This window comes from Antechinus flavipes, chromosome 3 (genome assembly GCF_016432865.1).
Source record: "Antechinus flavipes isolate AdamAnt ecotype Samford, QLD, Australia chromosome 3, AdamAnt_v2, whole genome shotgun sequence".
In the NCBI taxonomy this organism is placed as follows: Eukaryota; Metazoa; Chordata; class Mammalia; order Dasyuromorphia; family Dasyuridae; genus Antechinus; species Antechinus flavipes.
Genome location: NC_067400.1, coordinates 246,253,666 through 246,266,461, shown reverse-complemented (window position 1 = coordinate 246,266,461; position 12,796 = coordinate 246,253,666). Strand labels below are relative to the sequence as shown.

General features: G+C 35.0%; 2 protein-coding genes across 2 annotated transcripts; both read right to left on the bottom strand.

Moving 5' to 3' along the window:
• Positions 1 to 4,282: 4,282 nt before the first annotated feature.
• On the bottom strand, positions 4,283 to 4,696 carry LOC127557882 (keratin-associated protein 19-5-like). Its single transcript, XM_051991169.1, has one exon. The coding sequence runs from the start codon at positions 4,694 to 4,696 to the stop codon at positions 4,469 to 4,471; it is 228 nt and encodes a 75-aa protein (XP_051847129.1). The 3' UTR covers positions 4,283 to 4,468.
• Positions 4,697 to 8,995: 4,299 nt separating this feature from the next.
• Positions 8,996 to 9,240, bottom strand: LOC127557881 (keratin-associated protein 20-2-like). The gene has a single exon (XM_051991168.1). It carries the CDS (start codon positions 9,221 to 9,223, stop codon positions 8,996 to 8,998), a length of 228 nt encoding a protein of 75 aa, XP_051847128.1. The 5' UTR covers positions 9,224 to 9,240.
• Between the last annotated feature and the right edge of the window lie 3,556 nt (positions 9,241 to 12,796).

Sequence of the window (12,796 nt, the reverse complement as noted above, 5' to 3'; positions counted from 1 at the left end):
GATGCAAAAATCTTAAATAAAATATTAGCAAAAAGATTACAGAAAATCATCCCCAGGATAATACACTACAACCAAATAGGATTTATACAGGAATGCAAGGCTGGTTCAATATTAGGAAAACCATTAGCATAATTGACTATATCCATAACCAAATTAACAAAAAAAAATGATCATCTCACTAGATGCAGAAAAAGCATTTGATAAAATCCAAAATCCATTCATATTAAAAACACTTGAGAGTATAGGAATAAATGAACTTTTCCTTAAAATTAGTCAGTAGCATCTATTTAAAACCATCAGTAAGCATCATATATAATGGTGATAAACTGGAACCATTCCCAATAAAATCAGGAGTGAAACCAAAGTTGCCCACTATCACCATTATTATTCAATATTGTATTAGAAATGCTAGCTTCGGCAATAAGAATTGAGAAAGAGATTAAAGGAATTAGAGTAGGTAATGAGGAAACTAAATTATCACTCTTTGCAGATGATATGATGGTATACTTAGATAACCCCAGAGACACTACAAAAAGCTATTAGAAATAATCTACAACTTTAGCAAAGTTGTAGGATATAAAATAAATCCACATAAATCTTCAACATTTTTATAGATCACCAATAAAATCCAACAGCAAAAGATACAAAGAGAAATTCCATTTAAAATAGCTGTCAATAGAATAAAATATTTGGGAATCTATCTGCCAAAGGAAAGTCAGGAGCTATATGAGCAAAATTATAAAACATTTTCCACACAAATAAAGTCAGATCTAAATCATTGAAAAAATATTAAGGACTCTCGGATAGGCTGAGCCAATATAATAAAGATGATAATAGTACCTAAACTAATCTATTTATTTAGTGCTATGCCAATCAGAATCCCAAGGAACTATTTTAATGACCTAGAAAAAAATAAAATTCATATGGAAGAACAAAAGGTCAAGAATTTCAAGGGAACTAATGAAAAAAAATCAAATGAAAGTGGCCTATTTGTATCAAATCTAAAATTATATTACAAAGCAGTGGTTACCAAAACCATTTGGTATTGGCTAAGAAATAGATTAGTTGATCAATGGAATAGGTTAGGTTCACAGGACAAAACAGTCAATAACTATAGCAATCCAGTGATTGACAAACCCAAAGATCCCAAATTTTGGGATAAGAATTCAATATTTGACAAAAACTGCTAGGAAACAGGAAATTAGTATGGCAGAAAATAGGCATGGGCCCACATTTAACACTTACATCAAGATAAGATCAAAATGGGTTCATGATTTAGACATAAAGAATGAAATTATAAATAAATTAGAAGAACATAGGATAGTTTACTCTCAGACCTGTGGAGGAAGAAGGAATTTGTGACCAAAAAAGAACTAGAGAACATTATTGATCACAAAATAGAAAATTTTGATTATATCAAGTTAAAAAGCTTTTGTACAAAGTTAATGTAAACAAGATTAGAAGGGAAACAATAAACTGGGAAAACATTTTTACAGTTAAAGGTTCTGAAAAAGGCCTCATTTCCAAAATATAGAGAGAATTGACTCTAATTTATAAGAAATCAAGTCATTCTCCAATTGATCAAAGGATATGAACAGACAATTTTGAGATGATGAAATTGAAACTATTTTTACTCATATGAAAGGATGTTCCAAATCACTACTGATCAGAGAAATGCAAATTAAGACAACTCTAAGATACCACTACACACCTGTCAGATTGGCTAAGATGATAGGAAAAATTAATGACGAATATTGGAGGAGATATGGGAAAACTGGCATTGTTGGTGGAATTGTGAACGGATCCAACTATTCTGGAGAACAATTTGGAACTATGCTCAAAAAGTTATCAAACAAAGCCTTTGATCCAGTAGTGTTACTACTGGGATTATATCCCAAAGAGATACTAAAAAAGGGAAAGGGACCTGTTTGTGCAAAAATGTTTGTTGCAGCCCTTTTTGTAGTGGCTAGAAACTGGAAATTGAATGGATGCCCATCAATTGGAGAATGGTTGGGTAAATTGTGGTTTATGAATGTTATGGAATATTATTATTCTGTAAGAAATGACCAGCAGGATGAATACAAAGATATTTGGAGAGACCTACATGAACTGATGTTAAATGAAATGAGCAGAACCAGGAGATCATTATACACTTCAACAACAATGTTATATGAGGGTATATTCTGATAGAAGTGGATATCTTAGACCACACTAATTCAGTTCCAATTGATTAATGATGGACAGAAGCAGCTACACCCCGAGAAAGAACACTGGAAATGAATGTGGACTACTTGCATTTTTGTATTTATTACCATGTTATTTTTACCTTTCTGAATTTGATTTTTCTTGTGCAAAAAGAGAACTGTATGGATGTGGACACATATATTGCATTTAAGATATACTTTAACATGTTTAACATGTATGAGACTACTTGCTATTTATGAGAAGAGGGGAAGGGGAGGAAGGGAAAAGTTGGAACAGAAGTAATTGCAAGGGACAATGTTGAGAAATTACCCATGCATATGTTCTGTCAATAAAAAACTATAATCAAAAAAATTATAAAACAGTCCAATAAGTTTTTCTATGACAGCCAGACCTCCCACAGAAATCTTGAGATTCCATGAAGAGGAGCATAAGGGGCTAAAATTCAGGAAAATGAAGATGATGGATCATCATTAATCTGCACTACTCAGGGCATGTCTCATCTTCAGTCCATCTATTGAGCATCTAGAGAAGTCCAAGCCATTTGAGAAAAGGACCTGTAGCTCAAGTTTTCTGGGGACCTTTTGAAGAAACTAGGACTCTTGGGTTTAGCAAACCCTGAAGGGGATTGTGCCAGCTTTTTTTTTTTAAGGACTTAAAAAAAATGACCACCACGAAGTACAGGCAATAGATATTTTTTTATTTCTTGCCATATGAGAGAACTTAAAACTGGAGTGGTCTTTTACCCCATTAAAAACTCTTTTCCAACTTTATAACAGAGAATGAAAAGTTCTTTTCCTACTAAGAGCTATTGAAGAGAGAAGTCATCTTCTTCCTGATGGAACACTATCTGCTGATGTGACCTTGAGAGCATGTCTTTCTGGAAAAGATGGATGAATCATTTAGAGGTTTGTTCTAAGAGGAATCGAATGAACCATGTATCCTGAGAATATCTCTGTTGAAAAGCTCATAGCTCTAAAGGAATACTAATGCTTTTTTTCTGAATGGAGAATAAGGCTATGAGTGATAGTTTACAGTAGCAGATACTCATTTTAAGATAAATCACAAGAGACATAAAGTCCAATATTTGTAGCACTTGTAGTGTTTCTTCTATTGCACAAAATACTAATTCAAGCAATAACCATTTCAACCTATAAAAACTGATTAAGTTTCAGCTGGGTTCTAGATTGAATACTAAGCTTCCCTCCTCCCCCAAAAGATTTGTCTGAGGGATATGAGTTTGTGTGTACAAAGTTCAAAGCAAGAGTATGGAAAAATAAATAAGATACTTTCTTCCTCCTTGAATTTGAGTAGTTGTTTGAGGGATTTGAAGACATTCTTTACAAATTAGCCAAATTCCCAAATGGATGGGAGAGCCTCAGCTCAAGAACAATGTTGTGAGCTGGACTGGCTGTGTAGTTTGCTGGAAGAGATGGAACATATCAGAAGGGCATGGTTGTATGACCACCTTCACTTTTGACATATGACTCTCTTGTACTGTGCTCTTAAACTTCATATTGGTAGTTGATAACAAAATGATGAAAGACAACTAGAAATCAGTGCATTATTCCACATGCTGACAGTCATTAGGGACTATTTGCATTTGGAAGTGAAAAATCATGGGCATGAAGTAATGAACATGGAAACCTTTGAAAAATTTTGAACATAAAAATTCAATCAGTATGCACTTGGAGTGTAAAAGATAGGTCACATAATATAAGCATAAAATTTTTGACTCTAGTAAAATGGGACTTGGACATAGCATTCCTATTTTAAATATGAAAATAAAATGCTTTAAAAAAATGAAATCTGGAGAATTCTGCTTTCATTGCAAAAGATGAATTGGAGACCAAAGATTTTGCAGTTATAAAAGTGTGAGTTAAGATTGAATAACTTTGTGGTGTGAGATTGACATGCATGTAGATGGAGATCAATGAAAAATCATGAAACCAGTTTCATTAATAAGTGAAATAACTTTATTAAAAATTATAACATCTCTCAGCATGATATATCAGAGCTGAGTACACCTTCTGAAATCTCTGCTGAGATTCAATATCATTTCCCAGAGGGAAGGGTCCAGGTGCTTCTGAATCCCTGGCATTCACTGCTCTAAGTGTTTCTTAGGAATGGTGAAACTTCTTGTGGTGTCTCTCCTATATCACCCAGGTGTAGAAGCAGGTAGAAGGTGATGTCTTTAAAATGCCATGGAATTACACCAAACAGGGTTGCACAAGGATTCCAGGACACTACAGGAGCAGGAAGTTTTTCAGTAGAAGCCATAAGAAGAATACCTTCCACAGCAAGATGGGCGGCAGCAGCCATAGCCATAGCCACCATAGCCCAGGCCTCCATAGCCATAGCCACCATAGCCCAGGCCTCTACAGCCACAGCTGCCATAGCCATAGCCTAGGCCACAATAGCTGCCACATCCACAGCCATAACCAGAGCCACAGCCATAGCCCAGGCCTCCATAGTAGCTGCCGTAGTAGCACATGGTTTCAAGTATCACAGATTTGGAAGGATGTCAGGGTTTGCTTTGGATGATTGTGTAGGGGAACATGTTGAGGGGGACTTTTATACTCTTTCGGAAGGAGGTGTGGCCCATTACTTCTAAATTGCATAATTCCTATTAATGGACCTGCAAAAGCAAAATCACATTCTTGTCATAGTTTGTTGCTTGGGAAGAATTTCTCCAACTCATTAAGGGTTGATATGATGTTTCTCTATGAAGATTGTACCAAGGATGTCATTCCTGTGATGAGAAATGATTGTAATGTTGCCAAAGCATATGTAGTTAATGTGGCTGGTGCTCTACACAGTTTTCATGGTAGGTCTCTCTTGGGGATATTGCCCTTATTTCACAACTTGAAACCCTAGCCTTCTGATTCTTTCAGTGTGCCTCACAATTTTGTTTCTTTTGAATAGTTCTTTTTGAGAATGAAGGGACAGCAAGTTTTAAATTGAAATTGAAATAAATATGGAGGAAAAAATGCATGGAATTAGGTAATCTAATTATCATTCCCAATCCATTATAAGTATTGTTTATACTCCACCTGTACTTTGCATTTAGGAATGGAAATAGAAAAAAATGTCACCAGAATCCCGGTTCTCAGAAAAGTATAAAGTTTTAAGGACAATGCAAATATCAAAATAACAAGAAACCTGCCACAAACATGGGAGGGGAGAGGTGATGGGAGATTTCAAAGGCAAAGATTCAAGCCCCTAGAATCACAGGTATTGCATAGATGGGATTTAATCCAAGACCTATCAAAAGTCAGAAGAGATAGAAATAGAATGGAGAGGAATTTTGGCCTTGTAGGCAACCAGAAAGAGAAAAGTCAAGGAGAAGAAACATGAAAGGTATTGTTTTAATGAAAGCAGGTAAGCTACATTGGGCAGAACCACAAAATGTTGAGAGGAAAATTAAGAGTACTGAGTCTGGAAAGGTTTAAAGGGGTTAGCTAATGAAGAAGATGAAATGCCAGACGGAGGCTATCTATTTAAACCAGTACAAAACAAAAATAAAATGAAGTTTACCATAATATTATTGTAGAGACTGGGGATTAGTAGTGGTTATAACCTTAATGGAATCAGGAAATTATCTAGGACAATCCCTTGATCAGTTGACTGGGGATTGATATGGGTGGGAAGAAAATTGAGGCATGCGGACTAATCAAAAGATTTTGCAGAAAGTACTGTAAAGGCTGATCTAAAATGGAGATTTAAAAGTGGCAAGATATGTTAGGATTACATACTTTGGGAAAGGAGAAAGAATTTTTGCTATCTGATTGCTTGCGTGTGATAATTAGAGACAGTTCAAGATCTTCCCCAAGTCTGAGAACCTGATTTCCTGGTTTGATGTCAATTCTTTAGACAGTTTAAGAGCAGTTTTAAATAGATAAATTGCTTTTGAAGAAAGAGAATGAGATCTTTTCCAATTCTAGGTGTTTTGAGATGTATAAGAGACCTCAATTTGAAATTCCCAAATAGACAGTTCATGATGTAGAACTGGTGTTGAAGAGAGATTTTCCCCTCATTATAAAGGTGAAGCAATGAGTGACTGAGAGAGAGAGAGAGAGAGAGAGAGAGAGAGAGAGAGAGAGAGAGAGAGAGAGAGGTGTGCCATGATGTCCTGGGAGCTTGAAAAGGTCTACTTTCTTACCACAAGGAAAAAGAAGTGCAGAGGAAAGAAAAGAAAGAACTTAGGCTTCACTCAATAGACTTTGGATGACAAGCTAATTGTTCACCTTTGACCACCAAGAATGAGTAATCTGGCTGGAAGAAAAGTATCCAAGATGTTTAGGAGCACCAGTTGGCCAGTCTTTTCAGGAACCAAATGGGGATCAAGAAAAAGGAAGACTCAGGAGAGGCCATTAGTTGTGGGCATGACAAAATTACAAGGCTCTCTGGAGAGAATTGTTTCTTTAAATTTTCTGTCAGACCACAAAACTTTCAAAGACAGTGAAAAGAGAGTCTGAGTTGTCTCTATTGATTTCAGTATAGCCATGGCATTTCTAAATGTGCAAATACAGGGAAGTGCAGATAATCTGAATTTGGGGAGGATCATGAATATCTGATGCAGGTAGTCAGCCAGGTATTCCTGTGAGTTCAGGTGTGAAATGGATTCCTGAAATTTCAGCCAGGGTAATGAAATGGTAGAGAGTGGGAAGTTAGAGAAAATAATTGAATCCATGGCAGATGAGACTGTTATCTAGTGGAGGATTTTAGAAAGACATTCAGTGATCAGAACAAAAGTAAGATCAAACTGGTAGGAACAGCAATAGAAGTTGTAGGTTTTTTTTTTTTTTTGGCTTATAAATCTCTTACAATTTCAGCCAAAAGTATAAAATAGTCCGATAAGTTTTTATATGACAGCCAAACCTCCCACAGAAATCTTAAGATTCCATGAAAAGGAGCATAAGGGGCTAAAATTCAGGAAAAATGGAGATGATGGATCATCATTAATCTGCACTACTCAGGGCATGTCTCATCTTCAGTCCATCTATTGAGCATCTAGAGAAGTCCAGGCCATTTGAGAAAAGGACCTGTAGCTCAAGTTCTCTGGGGACCTTTTGAAGAAACTAGGACTCTTGGGTTTATCAAACCCTGAAGGGGATTGTGCCAGCTTTTTTTTAAGGACTTAAAAAAATGACCACCACGAAGTACAGGCAATAGATATTTTTTATTTCTTGCCATATGAGAGAACTTAAAACTGGAGTGGTCTTTTACCCCATTAAAAAAAAAAAGTTGGTCTTTTCCAACTTTATAACAGAGAATGAAAAGTTCTTTTCCTACTAAGAGCTATTGAAGAGAGAAGTCATCTTCTTCCTGATGGAACAGTATCTGCTGATGTGACCTTGAGAGCATGTCTTTCTGGAAAAGATGGATGAATCATTTAGAGGTTTGTTCTAAGAGGAATCGAATGAACCATGTATCCTGAGAATATCTCTGTTGAAAAGCTCATAGCTCTAAAGGAATACTCATGCTTTTTTTCTGAATGGAGAATAAGGGCTGAGTGATAGTTTACAGTAGCAGATACTCATTTTAAGATAACTCACAAGGGACATGAAGTCCAATATTTGTAGCACTTGTAGTGTTTCTTCTACTGCACAAAATACTAATTCAAGCAATAACCATTTCAACCTATAAAAATTGATTAAGTTTCAGCTGGGTTCTAGATTGAGTACTAAGCTTCCCTCCTCCCCCAAAAGATTTGTCTGAGGGATATGAGTTTGTGTGTACAAAGTTCAAAGCCAGAGTATGGAAAAATAAATAAGATACTTTCTTCCTCCTTGAGTTTGAGTAGTTGTTTGAGGAGTTTGAAGACATTCTTTACAAATTAGCCAAATTCCCAAATGGATGGGAGAGCCTCTGCTCAAGGATAATGTTGTGAGCTGGACTGGCTGTGTAGTTTGCTGGAAGAGATGGAACATATCAGAAGGGCATGGTTGTATGACCACCTTCACTTTTGACATATGACTCTCTTGTACTGTGCTCTTAAACTTCATATTGGTAGTTGATAACAAAATGATGAAAGACAACTAGAAATCAGTGCATTATTCCACATGCTGACAATCATTAGGGACTATTTGCATTTGGAAGTGAAAAATCATGGGCATGAAGTAATGAACATGGAAACCTTTGAGAAATTTTGAACATAAAAATTCAGTCAGTATGCACTTGGAGTGTAAGAGATAGGTCACATAATATAAGCATAAAATTGTTGACTCTAGTAAAATGGGACTTGGACATTATGTATTATGACATTACTAAATTTAAGTACTATAGCATTCCTATTTTAAATATGAAAATAAAATACTTAAAAAAAAAGGAATCTGGAGAATTCTGCTTTCATTGCAAAAGATGAATTGGAGACCAAAGATTTTGTAGTTATACAAGTATAAGTCAAGATTAAATAACTTTGTGGTGTGAAATTGATACACATATAGATGGAGATCAAGGAAAAGTCATAAAACCAGTTTCATCAATAAGTGAAATAACTTTATTAAAAATTATAATAGATCTCTCAGCATGATATATCAGAGCTGAGTACACCTTCTGAATCTCTACTGAGATTCAATATCATTTCCCAGAGGGAAGGGTCCAGGTGCTTCTGAATCCCTGGCATTCACTGCTCTAAGTGTTTCTTAGGAATGGTGAAACTTCTTGTGGTGTCTCTCCTATATCACCAAGATGTAGAAGCAGATGGAAGGTGATGTCTTTAAAATGCCATAGAATTACACCAAACAGGGTTGCACAAGGATTCCAGGACACTACAGGAGCAGGAAGTTTTTCAGTAGAAGCCATAAGAAGAATACCTTCCACAGCAAGATGGGCGGCAGCAGCCATAGCCATAGCCACCATAGCCCAGGCCTCCATAGCCATAGCTACCATAGCCCAGGCCTCTACAGCCACAGCTGCCATAGCCATAGCCTAGGCCACGGTAGCTGCCACATCCACAGCCATAACCAGAGCCATAGCCATAGCCCAGGCCTCCATAGTAGCTGCCGTAGTAGCACATGGTTTCAAGTTTCACAGATTTGGAAGGATCTCAGGGTTTGCTTTGGGTGAGTGTGTAGGGGAACATGTTGAGGGGGACTTTTATACTCTTTCGGAAGGAGGTGTGGCCCATTAATTCTAAATTGCCTAATTTCCATTAATGAACTTACAAGAGCAAAATCACATTCTTGTCATAGTTTGTTGCTTGGGAAGAATTTCTCCAGTTCATTAAGGGTGTTGTTTTCTCTTGAAATGATGTTTCTCTATCAAGATTCTACCAACAATGTCATTCCTGTGATGAGAAATGATTATAATGTTGCCAAAGCCTATGTAGTTATTGTGGCTGCTGCTCCACCCAGTGTTCATGGTAGTCCTCTTTTCCTGGGAATGTTGTACTTACATCACAACTGGAAGACCTCACTTGATTCTTTCAGCATGCTTTTTTATTCTATTTATTTTGAGTAGTGCTCTTTGAGAAAGAAGTGATAGCAAGTTTTAAATTGAAATTGAGATAATTGTGGAGGAAAAATTACATGGAATTAGGTAATCTAACTATCATTTCGAAAGCACTATAAAGATTTTTTATACACTACCTATTATTGGAAGTGTCTTGGAACTCTGTATTGCTTAGAAAAGCTGGTCTGTTATAATTGATTATCACATAATCTTGCTGTTACTGTATACAATGTTATTTTGGTTCTATGCACTTCACTCAGCCTCAGTTCATGCAAGTCTCTCCAAGGCTTTCTGAAATCATCCTGCTGATTGTTTCTTAGAGAACAATAATATTCGATTATATTCATGGACCATAACTTTTTCAGGTATTTCCCACCTGATGGACATCCACTCAGTTTCCAATTCCTTGCCACTACAAAAGGGCTGCAATAGACATTTTTTACACATGTAGATCATTTCCCTGTTTTTAGGATCTCTTTGAGTTACAGGCCCAGTCAAGTCTGGGATCAAATGGTATGCACAGTTTGATAGCCCTTTGAGCATACTTTCAAAGTGCTTTCCAAAATTGTTGGATCAGTTCACAACTCCACCAACAATGTATTGGTGTCCCAACTTTCCCACATCTGTTCCGACATATATCATTATTTTTTTCTATCACCTTAGCCACTCTGAGAGATGAGTAGTGAGGCTTCAGAGTTGTCTAATTTGCATTTCTCTAATCAATAATGATTTAGAGCATTTTTTCATATGAGTAGAAATAGCTTTAATCTCTTTGTCTGAAAATTGTCTGTTCATATCTTTTGACCCTTGATCAATTTGATAATGGCTTGTATTCTTACAAATTTTTGTTAATTCTCTATTTTGGAAATGAAGCCTTTATCAGGATCCTTGGATGTAAATTCCTTCCCTCCCCTCAGTTTTCTGCTTCCCTTCTAATCTTGGCTGAATTAGTTTTGTTATACAAACATTTTAATTTAATACAATCAAAATTATCCATTTTGCATTTTATAATGTTTTCTAGTTCTTCTTTGGCCATTAATTTCTCCCTTCTCCATGAATCTGAGAGGTGGACTATCCTTTCTTGCTCTAATTTGCTTATAGTATCACCCTTTATGTTTAAATTATATACCCATTTTGACCTTATCTTGTTATAGGGTGTTAGATGTTAGTTAATACCAGTTTCTGTCATTCTGTTTTCCAATTTTTCTAGTTTTTTTTTTTTTTTAATAGTGAGTTCTTTTCTCAGAAGCTGGAGTCTTTGCATTTATCAAATGCTAGGTTACATAGTCCTTGATTATTGTGTCTTGTGACCCTGACCTATTTCACTGATCTATTACTCTACTTTTTAACCAGTACCAAATGACTTTGATAATTGCTGCTTTATAATATAGTTTTAGGTCTGGTTCATCTAGGCTACTTTCATTTGCAATTTTTTATTAATCCCCTTGAAATTCCTAATCTTTTCTTCTTTCAGATGAATTTTGTTCTTATTTTGTCCAGTTCTATAATTACTTCATAGTTTTATAGATATGCACTGAATAAATAGATTAATTTAGGTAGAATTGTCATTTTTATTATATTAGCTTGGCTTACCCATGGGCACTTGATATTCTTCCAGTTGTTTAGATCTAATGTTATTTGTGTGGAAAGTGTTTTGTACTTGTGTTCATATAGTTCCTGGCTTTGTCTTGGCTGGTAGACTTGTAAATATTTTATATTATCTACAATTATTTTACATGGAATTCCTCTTTCTATCTCTTGCTGCTGGACTTTATTGGTATTGAAATGCTGATGATTTATGTGCATTTATTTTGCATGATGCAACTTTGCTAAAGTTGTTAATTGTTTCTAGTAGCTGATTCTCTAGGATTCTCTCAGTATAGAATCATATCATCTGAAAAAAGTGATCATTTTGTTTACTCGTTAACTACTCTAATTCCTTCAATTTCTTTTTCTTTTTATTGTTAAAGCTAACATTTATAATACAATATTGAGTAATGATGATAATGGGCAACTTTGGTTCACCCTGATCTTATTTGGTAGCATCTAGTTTATCCCTATTGTATATAATATTTACTGATGGTTTCAGGTAGATGATACTTCAAGGAAAACGTCATTTATTCCTATGTCCTGTATTGTTTTTAATAGGAATAGTGTTGGATTTTGTCAAATGCTTATTCTCTATCTAGAGATCATCATATGATTTCTGTTAGTTTGGTTATTCATATAGTCAATTATTCTAATTGTAGTTTTTCTAATATTGAATCAGTCTTGCATTCCTGGTATAAATACTTTTTGGTCATAGTGTATTATCCTAGTGATAAATTGCTGCAGTCTCTTTGATAATATTTTATTTAAGATTTTTGCATCAATATTTATTACAGAAATTGGTCTATACTTTTCTTTCTGTTTTGACTCTACTGGTTTAGGTATCAACACCATATCTGTGTTATATAAGGAATTTGGTAGGATTCCTTCTTCCCCTATTTCCCCAAATAATTTGTATTGTATTGGAATTAATTGTTTAAATGTTTGGTAGAATTCACTTGTAAATTCATCTGACTCAGAAGATTTTTTCTTATGAAGTTCATTAATAGCTTTTTCAATTTCTTTTCCTAAAATAGGACTAGTTAAGTAATTTATTTCCTTCTCTGTTAATCTGGGTAATCTATATTTTTAAAAAGTATTTCTCCATTTCATTTTGAATATCAGATTTATTTGCATCCAGCTGGGCAAAATAGCTCCTAATTATTGAACTAATTTCCTCTCCATTGGTGAAAAGTTAGCCCTTTTCATTTTTGATACTAGATATTTGATTTTCTTCTTTCATTTTTTAAAATAAAAATAACTAAAGGTTTCTCTATTTTGTTTTTTTTTCCCATAAAATCAACTCTTAGTTTTGTTTATAAGTTCAATAGTTTTCTTATTTTCACTTTTATTAATTTCCCCTCTTATTTTCAGAATTTCAAATTTGGTATCTAATTGGCATTATTTAATTTGTCTTTAAGAAGTAGTTTTCTTCAAAATATTCCCCCCCCCCATTTCACCAAATATGTTTTTTAAGGAGTTGTTGTCTTCAAACAATATCTATGTTTCCTTTTCTAAACTCTCTTGCCAAGCTTTCATTTCCTTTCCCCAT

Excerpts from the sequence above, each read along its gene's own strand:
- LOC127557881 (XM_051991168.1), bottom strand. The coding sequence starts at position 9,223 with ATGTGCTACTACGGCAGCTACTATGGAGGCCTGGGCTATGGCTATGGC.
- LOC127557882 (XM_051991169.1), bottom strand. The coding sequence starts at position 4,696 with ATGTGCTACTACGGCAGCTACTATGGAGGCCTGGGCTATGGCTGTGGC.